The sequence below is a fragment of the Gavia stellata genome, chromosome 5 (assembly GCF_030936135.1).
Source record: "Gavia stellata isolate bGavSte3 chromosome 5, bGavSte3.hap2, whole genome shotgun sequence".
Taxonomy (NCBI): Eukaryota; Metazoa; Chordata; class Aves; order Gaviiformes; family Gaviidae; genus Gavia; species Gavia stellata.
In genome coordinates, this window is record NC_082598.1 from 49526377 (window position 1) to 49550833 (window position 24457).

The window sequence follows — 24457 nt, forward strand, 5'->3', positions numbered from 1 at the left end:
ACCCAGAAAAGCACTTCTCACTAAGGATAAAGCCAAACCCTAATTAAGCAGATGCCTTACAGTAAATCCTTTACTGCAAATCAGATCATGTTGTATCAGGTTAAAGAGAAACTAAGATTTAGATTTCAGCGTGTGTGCTTTTCAGTGTGTGTAACTAAATGCTGTCCACAGAAGAGTAATTCTTGATGTCCTCACAACTAGAATGTGAGGGTGGATATGAAAGATTATAAACCCAGCTTGCTACAATTATCCAATGAATGTATTTTAGTTCATTTAGAAATGGTACTTCTGACCATGATTTATTTTAGGGAATTGGAAATTGTTTTGTTATTTGGAGTGGGGAGGAGGTCTATTTTCTTTTGCCAGGTCTACCGCATGTTGGGTTTTCCATGTGAAAATTTTCATGAGGGCTGAAGTCTTTGCAAGCCTTCACCTACTAGCAAATTACAAAGCAAGTTCTTAAAAGATATTCTGATGCTAGTATTTGGTTGCTATGTTTAACATTGTCTTGTTACCTGAAGATTGTTCTGTATCTCTGTTTCTTGACATTTTTTCTGGTGTATATCCTATTCTTGAATACTTAGATGTACAACACCCTTTCCTTTTATATACTGTCATACCTTCACGAGTCAGGAAGAGTCACAGCCTTCCCTTGCTGGTTAGCATTTGTAAGGGTTGGAAGCAATGCCGATGAGTATTGACTTAGTACACATGACATGAGATTAGTATTTCAGAAGCACCTCCTGTGGCAGCCTTCTTCATAAGTGGAAAGGACCCTGGGGGAGAAGAGTTTAGTAAGACCTCTACATGGTTGCCATGTTTCTAGAGAAGCTGCCCAAAGCAGCCTTAGTTCAGAGGCAGAGGAAAGCAGCAAGACTTTATATTTTGAGAAGACAGAAGATACTTTGCAACTTTTGCATCTATTAAATCTGGAAATTTAAAACAGAATTGATAACAGTAACTCACAGCTCAGTTGTCTTTGCGTGATTTAGTGACAAAAGTAATTCAAGTACAACCAGTGATCTAGTTATGCTGTAACTAATGATCATGTTGATATTTCAGTTTTAGCAATTTCTTCACAGAAAAGATAGGCTATTTAGCTGTAAAACTTTTCTTTCTCATTTATGTTTCTTGACTCTGTTGTAAGCTACCTGTGTTTAATTTGTTTAATTTAGTGTTTGTTCTTGCCTCTTGAAACCAGAATATTGTCAAGAGCTTAGCTTCGTGAAAGGCTGACTTCACCAGTGAAGCTGGCTCAAATAATTTTAGCTTCCTAACCCCCAGTCACTGTCACCAAAATTAACCGAGTTAAACGAAAAAACCCATCAAGCTAACTCCACCATCTCCTCTCCTTTTTGAAGATCATTCTTCACCCAGATCTCCTAAGTGATGCTGTCCCCAGCTACTTACGCTGGCTGCAGTAGGAGGTGACGAACTGAGCTGCGGGGGCAAGAATAGGTTGTTAGGGTCAGTAGTTCTGTAAAGAGGCTTCCCTGTCAAAGCCAGCATCCTGTGAAAACACGCTCTCCTGAGTTGTCGCTCCGCATTAACATCTATAGTTATCTCCAGTGCTGTTGGATGCAGTGCAATGATTTTATTACCTAACCAGAACAAGAAGATGATTTGGACAGGAGGGCTTTTCTTCAAAAACGTTTTCACCACTGCAAAGACAGTAACTTAATAGCTGAATAACCAAGAAAATGTTTGCTTTCCTCCTGAGGAAACATGCAGTCAAACAATTAATCTGAAAGGAATACTCCTGTTCTCTTGCTGAGACTTCAGAAATAATTACTGAAATTACTTGTTTGTGAAAACCAGGTCTAGAAACCAACAGATTAGGAGTTTTGCTGAAATCAGCCAAATACGTTTTGTTGGTGCCGTGTGTGTGAGTGAAGAAAAAGGCGAGAGACTGCTTATTACTAGGTATTATTAACACTACAGTGGCGAGTAGTCACAGTTGAGTCAAAGGTCAGGTTTTTGCTACCTGAAGTTTTCTTATAACTAGATCCATGAGCTGAGACAAAGGGACGTCATCTTTTATGCACTGCTAATCTTAAAGTCAACTGTGGGCTGTGTTGACCCTTGATGACTATTTAGATAAATATAGTCTAAAATAAATGTCACCCATATGTAACCTGTTTTAGAATCACTTGGCTCGCAGGTTTTAATTAACACCATCTTAGCAAGTGTCCATATCTGTATAGATAGGACAAGTGATATTTAAACAAACTCTGCTGTCAGTTAAGGAACATCCAGCAAAAATGGAAAGGACCTCTTTCATGTTTGAGTCTTGCCGCATGCAGGACTATCTGATGTGTGTTAGGAAACAGCACTTCTTAAATAATTTTACGTACCAGGAATTACGACAGAAAGTCTAAAAGGATGGGTACAGTTGTTGCTCTTGTAATAGAGAGCCTTAACACCAGATCCTAAATGCTGACTCCCTGAGGAAGGACAGAAGGAACGATTCCTCAGCTCTGTGGCCTGGGGTGCATACGGGATCTGATGCATAACTTAAGACACAGGTCCCTCTAATGTGGAGTCCTGTGTGCTCACCATGAGCTGCAGGTGATGACTTGCAAACACGGTGTGTGTGTGTGCAGTCAAAATGCAAACAGTTCTGGCATACTGAACTTTTATTTCCTGCTCAGTCACTGGCTGGTCTAGATTACTGAAAGTAAATGTTTCTCACATAATAATAAGGTCAAAAATCTGCTGAGGTCAACAGCCTATGGTTATGACTTCCTTACTGAATTTCAGCCTGTGCTGCTTTGAAGGGCAGATTCTATTTATATACATCATAACTCCAGCTAAAACATAAATAAAAAATCCTAAACACAAAAAGATCTGTCAAGCAAAAGTAAAAGTGGATGATCTGATTTCCCTGACAACTTCTGCATCCTATTAGTTTCTGACAAAGACCCCACTGTTTCAGCATGTAAGTAGTTCTCTGCATCTCTTTTTATCAATATTGTTCTTTCTGCAGAGTTTTTAGCCATGGAAGGGACTTCCCTGCCTCTTATACTTCTCTTTTCCATGACTAGGGAGATGCATTGTTGCTGTCAAGTAGAAAAGCTGTACTTGGTCATCACACCCTAAAGGATAGCTGTCCCTGTGTTTTGGATTGTGTTTTAGATGCTTCTGTCCCTGCTTAAGACTTTGATACATCTGAAGGTATTTGTGGAGATTTTGGGGGTTTTATCGTGGTCATTGTATGGCTTAGCTCAGTCAGCTGAGGTCTGAATTCTCCCAATAACCTTTAATTTTGTTACATGGAAAAGTTCATCTTCTGTTTATCTGTGGTGCTTATTGGGATTTCCCATGGGTTTTTGGTGACACGCTGTGTACCCTATTGAAGTTACATATTTCAGTCCCTCTGCATCCCAGTCCATAAAACTCCCTGTAACACCACTTAGGAGTATGTTTACGTTCTAATCAGAAAATGAGCGATATGTCTGCTGCATTTCCTACAGCTGCAGAGTGCTTTTGAACTGAAGTGCACGTAGCATTTACTTTTTCTGTATTTAGGCTTACTGAGTGACGTTATGCATCAGAACGTACTTTCCTATTTGCTCACATGGTGAGTGTTGTACTTTCTAGTTAAACTCTTAAAATAACTTCTGGTATCCTTGTTAGCTAAAATAACATAGACATAATTATTTTAGAAATAATTCTGTTAATGGTTCAAAGTAGTGTGGATTATGTTTTAAAAAAGCTAATGGTGATTTCAGCTGATATCTACTCTCTCGCAAATACAAGAATCATTTCTGGTGTGATCTGTATGGATTTAGTTACTTAAGATGATTGTTACACTTTCATGTGCCCACTGGAATAAACTGTAGCTCTGTTAAGTTTTTGAGATTGTTTAATAATTTATTGTTTCAATTTTCTGTATTTCAGCCCCTGATGTGTCATAATACTTCGAGTTACTTCACATTTCCTTTCAAAAGCGATGCAGAAAATACACTTTCTTTTTCTTTTTTACAGCTGGCACTGTATGTGCTGTCATTCCTGGAACCCAGGGACCTTCTGCAGGCAGCCCAGACATGCCGTTACTGGAGAATTCTGGCTGAAGATAATCTTCTCTGGAGAGAGAAATGCAAAGAGGAGGGTAAGGCTGAGCAAAAAGATGGATGTAATGGTCAAAGTGTTGCTGTCATATAAAGTGCCGTTCATTTACATAATAAGCTTAAAGTTTTATGAAGGCAATTTGGGTGACTTTAAATTTACTGCTAGTGATGCTTTGAGCTACGTGGTACGTATCTCTGTTGAAAGCAGGAAGCGGAAATAATCCATGGAGTACTAGAAATGAAACTAGAGTTAAGTTTGAATATCCTATTTATAAAGTATACTAGGTGTATGTTTTTAAAATACAATTATTTTGCTTTTGAGGATTATTTTTATTCAAAATACAACCAAAGCAGGTAAGAGCTCAGATGTAAAAATGATAGGAGTATAGTCTTGCAGTTTATAAATAACATAGAGGAAAAACTGTTTCAGTGGTTGGGTAGAAGGGATGCTGTAATTTCACGTCATTTGTAGGAAGATTAACAGAGAAATGGCACATGGAAGGGTGAGAAGGTGCTGACTTGCTTGGTTAGAGAGGAACACACAATCTATAAGTCACATGGGTATTGCCTGCTTGTGCCAAATCAAGAAGATATGGTAGTTCAGCAGTAATACAAGGGCAAAAAGAGGCTCCCAGGAAAGTAGCCACATATTTGAGCACAAGAATGTGTTTATTTTTAAGGAGAATGATATGAACAAGGAGTCTGTTCTGGGGGGCAGAGCACATGCATGTGATCCCAGAGCAGTATCCCTCTTGGACACAGGCAAACACAGGGACCTGTCCAGGCTGCCTTGGAGTATGGAGGCAAGAACTTGTGAGAGGTCGGTGCAAAGGCTTTAAAAAGCATGACAATGTGAATGTAGCTGGCTATTTGTAAAGGCACCTAAATTAATTAGTTTTCTTTTGCAGTGGAAACCAGGTGTCTAACCTCTTAAATCTTCTTCTAAAGATTCTCCTCTTACAAATTTCAGAGAAAATGCATTAAGAGGCCAGAATGAGAAAAAAGGAGAAGGTTGAGGGGAATGACCCTACATTTGTGAGCTCAGAAGTAAAAGTAAATACAGCCAGGCATGAGAGCACAGATAAACAAAACAGTATTGTAGACTGCTTAGAGTTAGTGAGGCGCTCACTAATATGAAGGAGCAGTTGACTTGCAGATAGAGACACCAGAGAAGGGGCTGAAAGCAGAAAAGTGGAATCCACACACTGGCAAGAGACAAGACTTTTGCTAGTGATGAGATGCGGTGGAAAGAGGAGCTGCATAGAAAAGAGAGATAGGTGAGAGAACTGTAAAAAAAGAAAGATATATCTGTAGTAGCAAGGCTGAAACAAAGCACTACCACTTAAGTGTCAATTCAGAAAGGGCATAGCTATACTTAAATTCCAGCCAGGAGAGGACAATGCCAAAAGCACACAGCCTGTTGAAGCAAGAAAAGAAATAAAATCTCACTAATATCAAGAGTCACAGTGAACTAACTTAAAGGCAATGAAGACGCATGACCAGAGAGGAGGACCGCAGACAGAAAGGTTTACTTTTTGAAGGGTTCTAAAATGAGCGTACGAGTGGTTATGGAGTTTGTTGGACGATACCCATTTGGAAAAGGCAATATTCTGCTATATTGCCTTAGGAAGGGGGATTCAGAGCAAGCTCGTAGGTTGCCAACAAGGAATGATGAACTAGAGCATTTTCAGCCATGATTACAGTAATGATTATGCGTAAATGACAAGGAAAGATGAAGTGTAAAGAGCTGAGGAGCAGGGCAGTGTCACTGACACACAATGCAAATACTGGCATGCGGAAGGTTGTTACATCAATGCAGTATTTAATGTCAGGGGTCACTGTAAAGGTTTGGGAGGGAGAGAAGTTGGTCTATTTGGGGTGGCCTCATCTCTCCCCCTCACCCCCCCTTTTTACAATTCATTTTAGGAATTGATGAACCATTACATATCAAGAGGAGGAAAGTAATAAAACCAGGCTTTATACACAGTCCGTGGAAAAGCGCCTACATTAGACAGCACAGGATTGATACCAACTGGCGGCGAGGAGAACTTAAATCGCCTAAGGTAAGTTTCTGAGCTGTGTGCATGATGCCATGAACAAAGCATGATCAGCTCCTAGGTGTTGTTTTTTTTAATTCAGACAAGCCAGACTATCCATGCACAAAAAGCAATGTATTGTTACAGAAAAAAAAATTGTATTTTAGCTTACCCTGGGTTTAAATTAATTTCTGATCACCATATTAGCAAATCAAAATGTGATTCTTCATACAGCAGAATTCTTTCACTGCTGTTCTAAAAATTTCTGTACAATTTCATGACTTCCTATAAATATGCCGGTCTCTTTGAGGCAGATAATCTCAGAAACTTGACTGGAAGTACTTGTATTTTAAATTGAACATACACACACATATATAATATATATAAAGACATATATATGTGTGTGTATGTAATGGGGCCATGTTGCAACATAAAAATACTCCACAACTATTCTGTGATCATTTCATGCTTTATTTTTATACATATTCTTCTAAACTGAGCAGCACAAGACAGTAACTACATTCTGTGTTAAGATTTTGTTTTTTAAAATACTAAAATTCTTTAATGACATTGATACGTTATCATTACATCTTTTCCAATACGAAGATATGAAGCAATACTCCAAACCTTTTGTAAAATAAAATAGCAACTCTCTAATCAAACCTGGTATTGAACAAGCAGTCAGAAACGTGTAGAAAACCCATATTCATAGCCTTTTAAGGTTTTAGGGCAATTTGCCTGTTTTCTTGATTATTGTACAAGAAAATAATGAAAATAAGAACAAAAAAATTCCCATGGAAAACCTATGGCTATATCCTGCTGGTTATTTGGCCGTGACTTACATATGTCTCTGGCAACGGCTCTGTATTTCTTGCCTTGATATGCCACATCAAGTTGTCTTGGAATTATTATTAAAATTACAGCCTCAGGCATTATCCAAATGCCCATTTCATTTCGATGAACATCTTGAAAAGTGTTAAGATATCTTAAATAAAAAAGTCCTCATCCTATGTGTTCTGATAAGGATTTTTTTGCTGTATTGCAGTAAAATATACTGAATTGCAGTTTTTCCCAAATGAAGCATTGAAAATTCCACCTCTATAAAGCAACATTCCAATCCACATTTCCAGCACATTGAATTACCGCTTGTTGTTTGTATTTAATTGAGTTAACGCTTTTCTAGTTTTTGACTTTGGAGCCGCCTGGCATTTAATAGATTACAATGCTTGGCTGGTAAGGAAAAAGAAATAGATATAGTCAGCCTTGACCACTGAAATACAAATATGCAGCAAATAATACAACCCCATCGTTTCTGTTCAAGATTGAAACAGCTCTTAAAAGTAACTAACTCAACTGAAAAATAAAGAGCTGGAATAACTGCAGAGGAATTGAGCACTGTCCAGTTACTAATTCAGCCTACTTTTATTAGTGATTTTTCCTGGCATTTCTAGGAGGCTTACAATAACTGTGGTGTGCTTGCTAAGTAACGCAGTGTCACTCCATGGAAGAAGGAGGGCACGTCCTTTGGTCCCAGCTGGCAGTAAATTAGACTTGACACATGGAATTAAGGGGCCTTATTATTACTGACGCAACTCTAGCATTTCATAATTTATGAATCTTAAGAGCACTTTGTTTCTCCTGCTTCTCTCTAATCTCCTGCGTTAAATTGTGACTGTACGTTTTTATGTTCTTTATCATCAGGTGCTCAAAGGCCATGATGATCATGTGATCACATGCCTTCAGTTCTGCGGGAACCGAATAGTGAGCGGCTCTGATGACAACACACTGAAAGTGTGGTCAGCAGTTACAGGCAAGGTAAGACAGGTATTTTGCTGAATTTTTTAGGAAATGAGCTACAGGTAGAGCACTGCTGTGTCAAAAACGCTGCTGTTCCATCAGACCACACTGCAGAGAGTGGTCTTTAGTGCTGTCTGGTGCAAGAATCAAAAAAAAGTACTGGTAAACATTTGGGTCATCTTTTCCTACACAGAAACTAGTCTAGTTCAAGAAAAGGCACCTTCATGTGAAATTGCAATGCTGCTCATGTTACCATTGGCATATATTCTTGTTCTCTTGGCAATTCTGCTATTCTTGTGGAGTTGTTTGTGACATGGATTCTAAAGAATTTGGACAGATAGATACATTACTTTATCTTCCTTAAAGCTTAATTTAGCCTGCTTTTATCCCTCTGGATCTCCCTTTCTCACTTGTCTTCCATCATTCTTTCTGTTGTTTTCAAGTTACTGAAATGGGGTGTTCATTTTACTGGCTCGGATTTCAAATGCAGAGTTTGTTTTTCCTTCTAAGATACTATATTGCTGAGCCACCAAAAAAAAAAAGGTAACTTGCTTTAGGTTTAAATATTTCCTATTAAATTAGATCCAGCTCAGGCAAGAATTTAATAAGCTTCAATAATTTAGTTTTGGCTTAGAGAAGCAAAACAATATGTGCAATCAAAAAGACAGTACTGAACGTTTCACTCATGTTAGAACATCACAGCTACTCAGCACCCAGATTTTTTGTTTTAAGGTGTCTGACTGACCATGCTCTAAGGATATAGAAAAGGCCTCAGGGAAACAGTACTGTTTCCTTCTAGACTAGTATTGCGTGTACTGAGCTTTCGTTTAATGATGCAGTTACATGAACAACAGGACAGCTGTCGAGGATAACATGTTTAAGATGTACAAGGTACCCACTTCATAATGTTGAAGTTGAATGTATTAAGCATTTGCCTTTGCATGCCTAGAAGATCCTTGATGGGATTGTAAATACTACTGTGGGGAAGAATAAAATGAAAAGCAATAGGCAGCCTCACCCTGCCTCTGTTGGCTTCCCTACAACAAACTGTCTAATGAAGGAACCCATATTGAAATTTACATTTTTTAATTAAAAAGGGCAGCCAAAACTCAAATGAAAAATACCTCCTTTGTACATACCACCCTCTCAAAAGCAAAATGTTCCTTTAAATATATACAATTGATCATAGTAGCATGACTTAACAATTCCTGTTCAGTAATTTTGTGAAAGTAATTGCAAATCCTAGTCTGACTATTTACCCCAAACTTTTAAGAGAGCCAGAAATTGTCTATGAAAGATGGAAGAGTGCTGTATCAGCCCTCACGCTTACTGATGCTTAAGAATTAATAAAATAAAAAACCCTAAAGGTTGGTTTGTGCAAATGAACATGACTAAATAATTCCCTTGACAGATGTAAAGCCCAAAATAAGGATTCTGTGTTCTTACTGCTTTTAGAAGGATGATTTCTTAAAATATAGGCAAATCGATTGAAATTAAAAAGAAAAAAACGGGAACTGCACAAGTGAGTAACAGCTATGAACTGAAAAAGATGGATTTGATAGCAGTGGATTAAGCTAGGAGCCAGGAATTGCAGAAGACTGGTAAAAATGTAAAGTAAAAAGTATAGCAAAAAAGCAAGGCATTTTCAAGGATGTTAGAAAGAACAGGATATTAACAACAGAAATTAGTATTCTATCACTGATGCAGAAAAAAATATTTATATTGGGAGAAAATTCACATGATGGAAATACGGCATGCAGTGATAATAGAACACTTCATTTCAGCAGAAACTCACAAGGATGTTAAACAACAACTACTAAACTTATGTTTTTTTCTTCTTACAGTTGATCCAGATAATCTGTATTTGATTATTTTTTCCTAAAGTAAAGTAACCTGTGGGATAAAATTGGTGTTTTTTTCAAAAGGTGTGAGCACAAGGAGAAGATCCAAAGGATAGCCAGAAAGCTAAAATGTGTCAATATTTAATTGGGAGTAAACTGAAAGACTGGGTATTTAGGATACATTATCTCAGATAAAAAATATTGGACTACGTCAAGAGGAGTCAACTAACGGTTAAAGGAAGGCCACGGCAATTAATGCCACTGAGCATTAGATTACAGAAAAAGAGATCATCAAACTGTCTTGACCTCTTTTCTCATGCAGTTGCAGGTTTGACTGATAAAAATAATAGTGCAGAAATAGATGGCTATGTGCACTGCAAGACTGTATCCCCATGACATGATTGAAGAAAATAGAGCAATGCGAAAATCAACATGGCACATATTTAAATGGGTTAGAAAGTGGGTAATTATAGAGATCATTTTGTTAATGTAAATGCAGAATCTACACAGAGTATCTTTCTAGAGGGGTCTTGCAAGGATCTCTTGTCTGTGCTAATTAGCACTTATTGCAGCCTGGTGAGAAAGCATATATAGTTGTTACTTGTAAGGAATACAGGCAGAGAGGCGGAGAGAAGTCATTGTTCCAGAGTGATGGAGGTCTTTCTTATAGAAGTAGGTGTGAGCAAACACTGTCTCTACGTGGTGAGAAATCATGTCATACATTTGGGATCAAAGAAGGTAGGCTGCGTTTATGTAGTGTGGGATTCTCTCGTGGGCAACAGTAAAGTCTGAAAAAGGTTTGAAACATGATTTTGCGGTATTGATGCTGTAGCTACACTTACCGAATGCAATGTTTCTTGGATAAACAAACAGAAAAATAAAATAAGAGTGTATGGTTTATAGATCGGTGGTAAAACTACTAAGTGAATGTTCTAACACTTATGCTTCAAAAAGCTATTGGAAAACCTGCAGTGACTCAGAAAAATGCCAGGAAAATGACTCAAGGCTGCAAAACATGCCCTGTATTGTGAAATTTGGAAAGACAGTTTAGTTTATCAAGGGGAAGATTATAGGGAGAATACCTTATAGTCAAAGTACCGACAATGGAGAGAGAAATTTGATGAGTGTTTTCTAAAAGGTGGGATTTTTTTACTTCAATCACAAAGCCGTCTCCAGGGGTCTTCTGGCTCTTGCTAGGAGAGACTACTGTTACCTCCTAGATTACTTTCTCTTCAGTTTCCATTCAACTCTGTCAAAAGAGTGACTAAGCAAAATATTTCTTTTCAGTGTTTGAGAACCCTGGTTGGGCACACAGGTGGAGTCTGGTCATCACAGATGAGGGACAATATCATCATCAGTGGATCTACAGACCGAACATTGAAAGTCTGGAACGCTGAGACTGGAGAATGCATACACACCTTGTATGGACACACCTCCACCGTGCGTTGCATGCATCTCCATGAGAAAAGGTAAGGCTTTGTCCAAAGCTACAGTCGCAGTTTGGCTTGTAATATACACTTGTGTTCACAGAAAATGCCTGTTAAACTTGGGTGCCTCGTCCAGCATTGAATGAAATATAAACCAGGCAAAGCATTCACACTACACTACATAAATCAACACAAGGGAGGAGATGATTAATAGCAGCAAAAGCGTAAGAGTACTAATTAAAGAACAGAAAATTGAGTCATGTTCTTTATAAAGTCACATTCTGTGTTAGTTCAAAACTAATTCTTGGTTATGCTGTGATGCAGTCTCCCACTCTCTGAATAATTTCTCCCTTTTGTAAATGCTGTAAACTTTTACTCATTTTACAGAATGACTTTTTAAGTATTGTCACTGCAGTATTTTATTAAAATTTTAACTGATTATATCATAATTTCTGCAATAGCAAACCATGTCTTGATTCAACAAACATTGGCAAAGCTCTTTTACTTGACTGTGCTATGGAGCTGGACAGAGTTGCCTGTTGGTTGCATTTCTTCTTTTTTGAAGAATAATGAGGTTTTTCTTCATCAATTCCATTAATATTAATTCCTTTTCATTTCTGTTCTTGCCTAAAGCTTTTAAAAGTATAAACTGAAAAAAACAAGCAGAATAACTGTTACTTTACTAAAGGTAAAACTTCTAAAGATCATAATTAGTTAACTAACTCAGTCATTAAAACAGAATGGTTATAGCACTGGCTTGAGCTCAGCATATTCATAAGCTTTCATAGATAGATACAACAGTCCCCATCATTTCTCATGGCATTGTTTTGCTGTTCAGGAAGGAAGTGCCTTTTTAAATACTGATCGCTAATTGTATCAGATAGATGGATCCTGAGGAGGTGAGTAGAGCAAGGAAGAAAAAACTCAAGTCATTTGCGACCCTAATAAAACGTCATGCCAAACCAGATCTTCGGTGGCTAGTGGACTAATGCTATCTAATGTCCCAAATTAAAACTCATAAGTGATTTATACCCAAGTCTAATTGTTTTAATACTTTTATGTCCAATGCTAAGTACAGGAGGGGTTTTCTTCTTCCTCCAGAGTGGTCAGTGGGTCTCGAGATGCTACACTGAGAGTTTGGGACATAGAGACGGGCCAGTGTTTACATGTTCTGATGGGCCACGTAGCTGCAGTTCGGTGCGTTCAGTATGATGGCAGAAGGGTTGTAAGTGGTGCATATGATTTTATGGTCAAAGTGTGGGATCCGGAGACAGAGACCTGTCTGCACACGCTTCAAGGGCATACTAACAGAGTCTACTCGTTACAGGTATGTAATTTTCATCTGCTGCTTTAGTTTCCTTAAGTAACATTTAAAGTTGGTTTCTTTCACCTTATTAAATTGTGGGTACCTACTCCAAAATTATACTGGCCACAAGAATATAGAGGCGTCTGTGATAGTCCCCTCTTTCATTTTGTTACACTAGTTAAATGTTGTCTTAATTTAGAGACTGAAATTTTTTTTAGAGGAGCTTTTTCTTTTAAAGCACCCAGTACAATAAAGCCTAAATCTCTATACCAGCAAGGTAAGTAGTTTTCTGGGTTGTTGGGTTTGGTTGGGATTTTCTTGAAATCTTGCATGTATTTTGGAGCTGTGGTTTTGGTTTCCCCCAAAAAATTCTAATGTTACTATTTTAAATAAATCAGGTGATACAGTAATTGAAAATGCGCTTAAAACCCCACTGGATTAATGTTCTGAATTATGCAGAACTGTTTAGCCTTATTTTGTAGTCCCATCCTCCAGTTCCAAACTGTAATTCACAGTAAGGCTGAACCTAAAATTTTAATGTGCTGATGTAAGTCTCCAGCCTTCTACTTCCTCTTCTCTGAGTAGAGGCCAGATCTACAACTGTGAGGCTTTGTCAACAGAGACGTGTTTCTGTAGATGCAGGTTATTATGGTACTGCTCTGTGGCATGGCTCTATTGCCTGTCAGTCACCTGACTGCTCATCAGAACCGTGCTGGCAAAGACACACATAGACCTCATGTAGACTTTTCTTACCTTTACTAACCCAAAAGATCATCTTGTTGATTCATAGAGTCAAAGCATCACTTCCAGGCGCTGAAAGGCGAACAAAATTAATTTCATGCTTGTGCCTGTTCTCACCACAGTCTGGCAGGACTTGAAAAAGAAATTAACAAAGACAGTTCAAAATCGGGAAATTGCATTCGGCATGTAACTACTCTGGTTTGTGGCTCAGAAAGTGAAGCTCCGTGCTAGAGACGTTTTTCTTAAATGGTTTCATCGTAAGGTATCTCTCGCCATACTAGATTACACATGAACAAAATACCTAATTGGTTTCCTTTCCCAAAATACGTGGTAAAATTTACCAGAAATCTCCAGCCCTTCTCTTAAATTCATATGCTGAGGAGGATTCTGTAGACAAGCAGCAAACAAGTTAAAAATACTGTACTACCTACCTATCTCTTAAAAATATTTGCAAGGTTGTATTTCATCTAGGGCAGTTTGGGAACAGTATATGTTATTCTGCCTTATCTTTACCAGTGGCTCTTGTTTTGGCTTATGAATATTCATGTCTGCTCTGATACTGTAGTAATAATGGATCAAATAATTGGGTTTATGTTACACACACTGATGCTATTTACACCCTGTAAACAGACCTTGGTATTCTAAAATAAATTTCTGGGGGGCAGGAGGCTACGGGTGCTTACAGTTTTAGGACAGAAAGAGTCTTTAAAATTGTATGGTGAGCTCCTGCCCTTCGGCACAAAATAGCCTGAAACAGCAGAACTCCCGTAAATAGAATAATGAGGCTGAATAACCAGCCTGTCCTCCCTGTCCCCACTCCATGGCAGGTTCTATTATACTTCAGTACTTCCCCATTTGAAGACCCCCTAACGTAGAAATCCTTAAGCAGCAGTTGAAGACTACTGACCATGTTGCATTTTCTTAGTCGCCTCTTTCTTAGCTGCCTTTGAAGTAATCCACAGATTCTCGGGGTCCATGGATAACAGCTCACTGATCCAAAGCGTAGTCTGTTTGACTGTGGCAATATCAGATTAAAGTTTGTCTTGATGCCCAGCCTTAAAGCTTATGTATATGGAATACAACTAATTTGCAGGAGAGGGGGGAAGAATCCAAAATTTGTTATATCAGTCTGGTTTAGTTCTGTTTGTTTGGGTAGAAACAGTACAGAATGTTTTTCTTTCCTAACAAGTCTGCTAGGCTACTTAGCACTCCTCATCCTTTTATCTGAACTCAAATTTGTTCGCATCCTCTTTTGAAAGCAGGGTGCCCAAAACAGGATGCAAAATTCCAGTCAAAGTATTATCAATGCTTACTAGAAGTGAAAAGTTATTTTACATGCCTTATATAGCATACCCCTATTTCAGATGCGAGAGTGTCTTTTTTTACTATATTTTCACCAGAAATGCAACGTATACAGCAGATAAGCAGTCTGTCTGTGCCAGTCGCTCTCTACAATCCTTTGAACCTAGGTGCCATGCTCAGCCGTGTTTGACTGTAGAGATCTAAGATGTTAGTTTTCGGTAGATTTTGTAAAAAGAAGCAGTCTCGGATAGATGAGTTCCTTTAATTGGGTTTGTTCTTCACCATTATTAGATACCGGTCAGTCCACATGGACAAGTAGTGCCAGATTGCCCTAGCTGTCACGAAGACTCCTGCCCAGCCATCACTCTCCCAGGCTGCAGCGGTACCTTCATTCATTCCCTGCCAAGCTCAGATCTTCACAATTTTCTCTTGACTTCTACACTCTTTCCTTTGGGTCAGTTATACCATTTCAAATGTCACCCAAATCCTAATGAAAATACTAAATGCCAGACCCCCCCTAGAACTCTTTCTGATACCTGTAATAAGCTGTAAACAAAGTTCTGAATGGGATAGTATCCCTGCATCAAATTTGCCTCCCTCTTTGTGAAAATACAACCAAGACATCTGCTGTTTCACATGGCTTTTTACTCTGTCATAGAAAAAAAAAATCATATTGATTAAGATCGTTTTCCCACAAATCTGTTTGCTGCTACTTACCACATTGCTAAGGGCTTACAACCAGATTGATTATTTTTTAGGCCCTTCTGGAAATTGAAGTTCGACTGACTGATCCATAATTCCCTATCTCCCATTATCATCATCTTCAATAAAAAAAGGAATTGTATTTTCCATCTGAAACCTTGTCTGTCTTCCGTGGCTTCTCAAAGATAGCAGCAGATGTCTCCGAGATTGACTTAAAACAACTTGCCTTATGTGTTTTTTTCCCCATTCTTGCAAAAGCTTGTACTCAGTTGTGGTGTTAGTGCCGTGAGCCTACACTCAGATGGCTGAGGACTGAAGCAAAAGAAAGTTAAATAGCTGGCCTCACTTGGTGTTTCCTTCCCACTGAGCATAAATGAGCTTCTTTATTTTGGCCTTCCTCTTGTTTTTGTTTTACAGAATAGTGTTTTATCATCCTTAACAACTCTTGCTAGTTTTACCTTGTTTTGTGCCCTGCCTTTCTGATTTTGTCCCAGTGTGCTCTTTTAAACACATCTATTGATCTAGTTTCTACTTTTTGTACAATTCCTTGTGCTTTAGCCAAGTGGGTCTCGGTAATTTACTACACTTCCTATCTTTCCTTCACACAAGGATAGTTTGTGTCTTTAAGAAAGTGCCAACTTCCCTGAACTCTTCTTCCCCTCAGCGAATAGATATATAAAAACCTCATGGGAAGGGAGTCTCAATTTACTGAAGTAGTCCTCCTTGAAGCCCACAGGTTTTATTCTACTGCTCTTTTTCCTTCCTTTTTTTGAGAATTCTGGATTCTTATGTCATTGTCGCTATCTCTCAGGTTACTTTCCACCGTTATATTCTCTACATGTTCAGTCCTCTTGGTCAAAAGTGTCTCATCTCTTAGCTGATTTCTCTCCATGTTCATGTACATATTTTATATATATAATACAAGACAAGAAAATCCAAGAATTTGGACATCCATGTTAGCCTGTATACCTTTCCCAACAGTAACTAGGAAGTTAAAGTTCCCTACTGCACACGATTATGATTATAAAATGGCTAAACTCAGCATTTTTTAGTTACTTCCATTTCCCTATGTTTTGGCTTCTGTGTAGATGATTCTGGATTTATGTTGTTACCCTTCTCCAGCTTCAAGTCCCTCTGACTTGTGAAAAACAGGTTTGGCTTGTTAACGTCTTTATTAGGAAAAGAACATTCTCTTACTATTGCACGCTGCAGTATAGTCAGGATTCTGTTGTGTTTAAAAGAGTTGTATTACATTTAAAAGAACAATGGTTCAGAGTTTTTCTCCTTGAAGCACGTATCTTGTAGACCATGTCTACAACAGGAAGTTACACTGACCATGAATCACCTGCTCTGATACCAAACATAGCCATCTCCACTTAGACTGAATTATTATTTTGTAATGCAGCTTCTGAATATATATAGTATCTAATGTTGCACTTGGTGAATTAAATGCTTAACAGCCTTCTTCATACAGAGCATTGCAAGATCCTAATGTAATTGTTTGTAATAGATTTACCTTTCTTGTAGTTTGATGGTATCCATGTGGTGAGTGGATCTCTTGACACTTCCATCCGAGTTTGGGATGTGGAGACAGGCAACTGCATTCACACGCTAACAGGCCACCAGTCTCTCACGAGTGGAATGGAACTCAAGGACAATATACTTGTGTCTGGGAATGCCGATTCTACAGTCAAAATCTGGGACATTAAAACAGGACAATGTTTACAGACATTGCAAGGTGGGCTTAAACTACCTTCATGTAAATCAAGCTGCTTGCAATAATCTATGTTGCAGACTCTATATAAAAAACTTTAAAAATTACACACAAAGAAACAAGCACGGGCCACTTACAACTTAAATATTTTTCTGAGTTCAGCTGTATGATCTTTCTCTGAATTAGAAGAACAAACTGTATTTAATCTAATCTATTCAAATCACTTGCCTATTATGAAAGGCAGATGGTCTGGACTGATAGCAATTTGCTATGGGTATATTAGCCTAATAAGCCACAGAAATATGTAGGAAATGACATCTCAAAACAGTCAAGTCAACGTATTTATTTAGGGGTCACTTGGATGTTTGAAAGCCTACTGATTAATTGGATTGGGAGGCGAAGTACACTGTCGCTTGCGATAAATCAAGATAAATGAGTGGAAGATGTTTTCTTTATTTCAGTAAGAAGAAAGATTGCCATTTCCATTCTGACAGTTGCCACTCAGGCAGTGTGCACATGAACACATTGGGCCCCCCCCCCCCCCCAAAAAAAAAAAAAGGTCTTCTATCATTCCCATATATCATATGCAGCATCACTGGGTGGAGCAGAAAATTAAATTTCACTGTAAAGCAAACTCTGCTGTTTTAACAGTATGTTTTTGTATGACAATATATATAACTGTCAATATTTACTGATAGAGTAATCTCATAACAACACTTCAAAGTGACTTGAAGACAAACACTTACAGTGCTCACCTCATTCTGGATGGTTAAGTTCATTTTCATGAACGTCCAAGTGCACACTTGCCCTCCTGTTGTATACAACAAAACGAGATCACTGTAACAAAGAAGGAAATACTGGGGGATTTTTCTATACCTGCATTCACTTTTTGAAAGCAGAGCAAAACTTCTGTACCTTTTAATGCACAAAAACTGAGTTAACACATCTAGGTAGAACAAACTGTATGCAAACAGCTAGGTATTTATTTTATATGCAGTGCTGTCTGACTTTGCTTTCTAATTACAAATAAAAATGCTTTGGTTTACCGTTACAGGTCCCAACAAGCATCAGAGTGCTGTGACCTGTTTACAGTTCAACAAGAACTTTGTAATTACCAGCTCAGATGATGGGACTGTAAAACTTTGGGACTTGAAAACGGGTGAATTTATCCGAAATCTAGTCACATTGGAGAGCGGGGGAAGTGGAGGCGTCGTGTGGCGGATCAGAGCTTCTAACACAAAGCTAGTGTGTGCGGTTGGGAGCCGCAACGGGACTGAGGAAACAAAGCTGCTGGTGTTGGACTTTGACGTGGATATGAAGTGAAGGGCAGAAAGATGAATTTGTCCAAACGTGTAGATGATGTTCTCCTTTCCCTCCCCCTGAAAAAAAAAGAAAAAAGAAAAAAAAGAAAAAGGAAAAAAAATCCCTTGTCCTTGGTGGTGCAGGATGTTGGCTTGGGGCAACAGATCCTAAAGACCTACAGACTACGAAGGAGAAGACAAAGATGACAAACTGTAACTGACAAGAGAGGCATTTGCTGTCTCGTCACATAAAAAGGCTACACTTTTGACCGGGGCAGCTTTGCAAAAATATGACTTTTGAAATGCAACCAGGTGCAATTATTTCTTTACTTTCCTCCAGCTGCTCCTTGAGCAACTTGGAGGTGAAAAAAAAATAATTGTTACAGTTCTTGTTAACAGGTTATTTTACCACAAAGATCTTGAAAGAAGCTGCACAGGCGAGCCTGCTCGTGCACCCCTGGGCCACCCTGGGTCCCTGCAGCCCCTCCGAGCAACGCACTGTCCCTTAGCCCCGCTCTGAGCAGGGGGTTGGACTGGACAACCTCCAGAGGTCCCTTCCAACCTCTACGAGCAGTCACTGGTTGACTTTCAAAAACTAGAGAGCATCTGCAATGAAAAAAACAAACAAAAACAAAGAGTCCATTCCTGGTGTGGAAAAGCTAAAATATTACTGTGAATTGTTTTGTACAGTTTTATCAGAGCTTTTTCTTTTTTTTCTTTTTTTCCTCTTTTTTTGCCAACCATTGCCAATGTCAATCACAGTATTAGCCTCTGTTTAATCTATTTACTGTTGCTTCCATCTACACTCTTCAACACATAAGTTGCTCTGAGGTGGCAAGTTGTCCTGGGTTTTGAGAGTCCTCTGATGGATTTAATTCGCAATGCTGGTGCTAGAAGTAGGTCTTCAATTACGGGATTGTTGTCCCACCCCTGTACTGTATTCCCAGTGGCCAAACTTATTTATGCTGCTAAATGAAAGAAAGAAAAGCAAATTATTTTTTTTTATTTTTTTTTTCTGCTGTGACGTTTTAGTCCCAGACTGAATTCCAAATTTGCTCTAGTTTGGTTACAGAAAAAGACTTTTTGCCACTGAAACTTGAGCCAACTGTGCCTCTAAGAGGCTGAGAGTGGAAGAGTTTCAGACAATTAAGAGTGAAGTTTGCCTGCAAATAAAGAATTGAGTGTGTGTGCAAAGCTTATTTTCTTTTTTCTGGGCAAAAATTAAAACACATTCCTTGGAACAAAGCTATTGCAGCCTGTTCTGTGGGGAAATTTTTCTTTGTGAGGGCTGTGGTGAATGGAATGAACATACATTAAAAAAAACCTGACAAAATTTTTAAAAAATACTATAAAATACAAAAATGAAAATAAAGTTGCTGGTCAGTCTTAGTGTTTTACAGTATTTGAGAAAAAAAAAAACAACTGTTACAGTTTTTGCTGGGAGGAACTGACAGAGCAAAAACTCATGTTTTTGTAAAGATGTCACACGCAAACAAAATGAGAAACGAAAGAGTCAAATGGTTTGCCTCATTCTCCAAGAGCCACAACTCAAGCTGAACTGTGAAAGTGGTTTAACACTGTATCCTAGGCGATCTTTTTTCCTCCCTTTTTTTTTTTTTGTTTTATTTATAGTCTGATTTAAAACAATCAGATTCCAGTTGGTTAATTTTAGTTATGTAACAACCTGACATGATGGAGGAAAACAACCTTTAAAGGGATTGTGTCTATGGTTTGATTCACTTAGAAATTTTATTTTCTTATAACTTAAGTGCAATAAAATGTGTTTTTTCATGTTAGTATGTCTTTTTTTTCTTATTTCTTGTTGTTAATTTAATATCATATATCCTACAAAGGGTAAAGCAGGTCAAGTAGCTCAGCTTACTGGTAGATGCTAAAATATGTCGCAGGACTTTTTATGTAACCCTTCCACAAACAGGTGCGCAAGTGTCCTCTCCTTCAATTGCTGTATAGGATTTGTCACATGGGCTTTGACAAACATGCGGGAAAGCCATTAGCTTCCTGGCGCTAAGAACGTGTCAGGATTTGACTCTGGAGGGAGTTAGCTATAAAAAGCTGCTCAAGTACGTAAAACTTCCGATAGCATCTTGTTACTGCATCTTAAATTGAAACTTGATGTTTATTATTTATGGATTTCAATCAATTGATTGCAGTCTGACAGCAAAGAATAAATCCATAAATACAACTAAAATCAAAGTTAGGATTGTAGGAGAGCTTGAAATAAAGCTGAAGAAGAGGAGAAAAAAACAACCCCACAGATCAGTCCAACAGCAGTTTTATCGTTGCCCTGAAACCAAGGTAAGTCATCAACTGTCTCAGAAACTTACCGCTTGAGTGTCAGTTTCTCTCTCAAATCTCCTTGACCAAAATCATTGTTTTCTTCTGCATAAGACTCTCTGTCAGGGCATAGCATTTACTTGTTCATGACAGTTCTCCCTGTAGAAAACCGTCATTAAAGAAAACCAAACCAAAACATTAGAAGAGAAAATACATGGATGGAAAAGAAAAATGTTTATATACTTACCCATCTATGATTATGTGCTGTTCAAAATACAGTTCCAGTCCCCTACATTATGCAAAACAAGCAATGCTGAAGGATCACGCTTCCATCTGGCCTCTAGAGATTAAAAAGCCATACAAAATGACTGAGCAGCTACAAATTGTAAAAATCTGTTCATTGAGTTGGTGTTTAAGGGAAAAAAAAATGCAGCAAGCACTGACATATAAAAGCTACGATCGTCTCAATATTTATGTAAAAACAATTAAAGAGCTAATCCTCTCCTAAAACGACAGCAAAAGATTGCCAGGACTTCACATCATTCAGCTGAGAATGCAGGCCAGGACTCTCAGCCCCCCGATGACAGGAGGTACCTCAGTCTGGGCTGAACTACTTGTGAGAGGGGATGGAAATAGAAGGGTAAAATATGAATATTTAATGCAGGGAACAGAGCAATAGCTTTTAAGATTATGTAATTTTCTTCCATGATTTGTAGAAATTGCAACAACATGTTTTCAAAGACCAAAGGCGCTGGCCTGACAGTGCAGGAGAACGAGAGATTTCTGAGTAACATTGTGCTGGAAGGCAGGAATACAAATCAGGGCAGAAGAGTGAAATGACAGAAGAGGAAAACTAACAAATCCAAATCAGTTCAAGCTGTGTTTAGTACACTTTAAGCAGCGAATATGACCAGGAGCAAAATGTACTTAACCAGAATTGTGAAGTTTTCCAGTTGACAGTGTAGTTCCAAAACCATCTTATGTTCAAATTAATGCAGAGTAACTTGAACCTGTTAAGCAAACCACATTTATAGCTTCCTTCATGCCAGATTTAGGTTAAAAAAAAAAAATCATTGGCTGCAAAGTCAAGATATGATAGACTCACATTAAATACAGAAACCAACACAGTACTTAAAAATTACTTTTTTAAAAGGTTTTTCCCCTTCAATAAAAGAACTTTACAAAGTTAATTGTGTTAGCGCTCTAAAGACTTCAATTTTGTGAGAAGTCTCTTTAGGGTTGTAGGACTTGATGTCGCTTATGAGGCATCTGAACAACATAGGCTCAATAAGCAGAAATTTGTTAATTTAAGTGACAGCATTTGAAAAATGGCCCTGTAGTAAACACGTCGTGTGTAAGGAACTGTTCAAGCAGTTTTTCTTTACAGCCTCCTTATTACCCCTTTTATGTTGACGCACTCACCCTAACATAGTTCACTTACTATGAAGTCTTCAGTTTGTCAGCACATGCTCCAACTGAGACTGTTTAGGAAATGTCTTCATTTTGTGTAATTAGACTGTGATTTTAAGGTGGGTGGAGTGTTTTATTTGAAATAAAAACATTTCGGAATACTAGTATAAGACTATAACTGCTTTATGCTCTCAATACACAGGCACTTCTTGAATCTAGTAGCTTAGTCATTGTAGGTTATGTCAAAATACCTGCAGCTATCCTAGAGAGATAATTGCACTAGTGTTTCTGGCATCTTACCCCCTTATTTTAATGCCGATTCCCATTTTCCTTTTGTTTTAGCCCTAGAAAGAGCTTCCCCATTTTCTCCTGTATCTGAAGCCAAGTCAACAACATTAAAAGATTTCTTTAATAGGTATTATTGTTAGTGGACGTTGATTTTAGCTAACAGTAAGTCAGAACTAGTATTGCCACTTCCCCAAGAGCCTGTTCCTATGGTCTCCATTTACTTATTCAAGAGATAAGACCAGACATTTAACAGCTGTGTCTATGTCAATTTGTAGTTCAGATCAGCAGCCCTCCCAACAGAGCACAGTGCTGCCTCAGAGCCCACAAACAGGATTCCTTCGGGGTTTAACTAAATCCGGAGCAGCTCTCCAGGAGCACACCCCAGGCACCCGAGCCACTAGTGGAGCATGTGAGACCAAACCAGGGCTAGTCCAACACCTCAAAAATACATTTATATGCCCATTAGGTCCTCAGGACCCGCAAATTGGTGCTACAGCTCTGTTCCTGCTGCATAGCAGTAATTGCTAGTGCAGGCATAACCTTCAACAAACCCTCTCCCACAGCACCCCTGGCTCCCAATTCGTAATCAGCAACCAGCTCCCATCCAAACATCAGCAGCAGAAAAACAGAATCCGCCTGATACCACTAGAGAGTTTTTGCCAGAGAAAAAAGTTCGGATGCCTTCAACTCTCTTTCAGCATGCTTATGGAGAGATTCTTCTGCTTGGCTTATGGAATACAGTTTGAAAGAAATACAAATCTCTCACTATCAGTCTGGCCAAAATTTTCTACCAGCAAGTCAACCCCTGAATCATTCAGAAAAAGAAATAATGAAATTCTGTAATTAGATAGGCAAAAGAACCAGATTATAACAATAAAAAAGAAAATCCTGCCAGTAATCACTTGAGTTACTCTGACCAAACAACTGTTAGTTACTTAAAGGGTAATATCCAAACATACTGACCACTGAATCTTAATGAAAGTGGGAAGACTATTTTCTTTCTGTTTCCTGCCATTTTATCTATAACCTTGATCCCTGACATTGTGCAAAGATGCACATGCTGTGCGATGATGTTTAGGATTTTATGATGATATATGATGTTTATGATTATACATGAAGTATACGATCTATATGATATACACCTGTGTTTTCAAACTTCACCTAAAAATGGCATATACAATTTTTCAAACACCTCCATCAGTGCAGGTTTATAAACACAACAGATGTTTTAACATAAAAGTTCTTCCAGATCCCTTCCGAGATAGATAGTCTGACAAACTAGGTGTCACCAAAAAGTCAGCAGCTGGTACAGGCTTTTGCTCCCTGTTCAGATTGCCAATGGCCCAGCAGCTGTAGCGGTACTTCAGAGAAAAGAAACGGTGCACTGTGCTACCACAAGTACACGCTGCCAAGGGGAAAAGCTGCAGCACCCTGTGTGACTGCAGTTGCCTAAGAACCAATGGCTTTATGGCCATGTATACCGCATCGCTCTAGCCTGGATGGGACATAAGAGTCCTGTAAAATCATAACTAAGCTACGACAGAATATCCCCACCAACTAGAGGTGGCAGAAATCATTAACCACAGAGGTTGCCACTCAAAAGCTTGGTGGCACAGAAGAATCCAGCAGAGTTTCTAAACTACGCACTATACAGGACAACTGAGACTTGGCCAAAGGCATCCTCCAGCTCTCCTTTGTCCTCACCTCTGCCTTGCTTAGATCCAGCTTCAACTACCTGATCCCTACTCACAACGCTATGCAGTAGCAATAGTTTTGGTGAAAGATAAGCTGAGCTATTTGTCTTCTGCATCTCTGTGCTTCTGGAATCTATGCTGTACTTTTTGCCACTTTCTTCATGGGGACAGCACAGCCTCAAGTGTAACACTGAATGCCCCAAGGTATTAACATGAAGATGAGAAGACATCATTCAACCCAGAGTGAGACATTTATCATCAGTGTTGCTAAAATGATTTCCACCCTGAGTCTAGACCGAAAATAATATTCTAGACCTGGTGCAATTAGAGAATTTTCAAGTTGATTTCAATTCCTTATTTTTTGAGACACAAAGCTTTTAATGCCACAAACCTCATCTGGCCTGGGTTTCTTCATGCCTCCAAAACAGGCACATCCCTAGGAAACTTCACAGTTTAAGCAGGATCATCAATCTTGTTGCCTGGAAGCTGGGAGAAGTCATGGTCCATAGACAGCAAAAAAACGTGGAAGGTCT

At 38.6% G+C, this 24457-nt stretch overlaps 1 protein-coding gene across 3 annotated transcripts in view; it reads left to right on the forward strand.

Moving 5' to 3' along the window:
• FBXW7 (F-box and WD repeat domain containing 7) overlaps positions 1-19995 on the forward strand; it is a 103020-nt gene extending 83025 nt beyond the window's left edge. For all 3 annotated transcript variants that reach the window (XM_059817735.1, XM_059817736.1, XM_059817737.1), the window contains 7 exons: positions 3988-4111; positions 5997-6133; positions 7808-7921; positions 11032-11213; positions 12273-12498; positions 16750-16960; positions 17991-19995. In XM_059817735.1, the coding sequence (XP_059673718.1) occupies positions 3988-4111; positions 5997-6133; positions 7808-7921; positions 11032-11213; positions 12273-12498; positions 16750-16960; positions 17991-18259 (1263 nt within the window). In that variant the 3' untranslated portion in view covers positions 18260-19995. The remainder of the gene's footprint in view (positions 1-3987; positions 4112-5996; positions 6134-7807; positions 7922-11031; positions 11214-12272; positions 12499-16749; positions 16961-17990) is intronic.
• The last annotated feature ends 4462 nt before the right edge of the window (positions 19996-24457 follow it).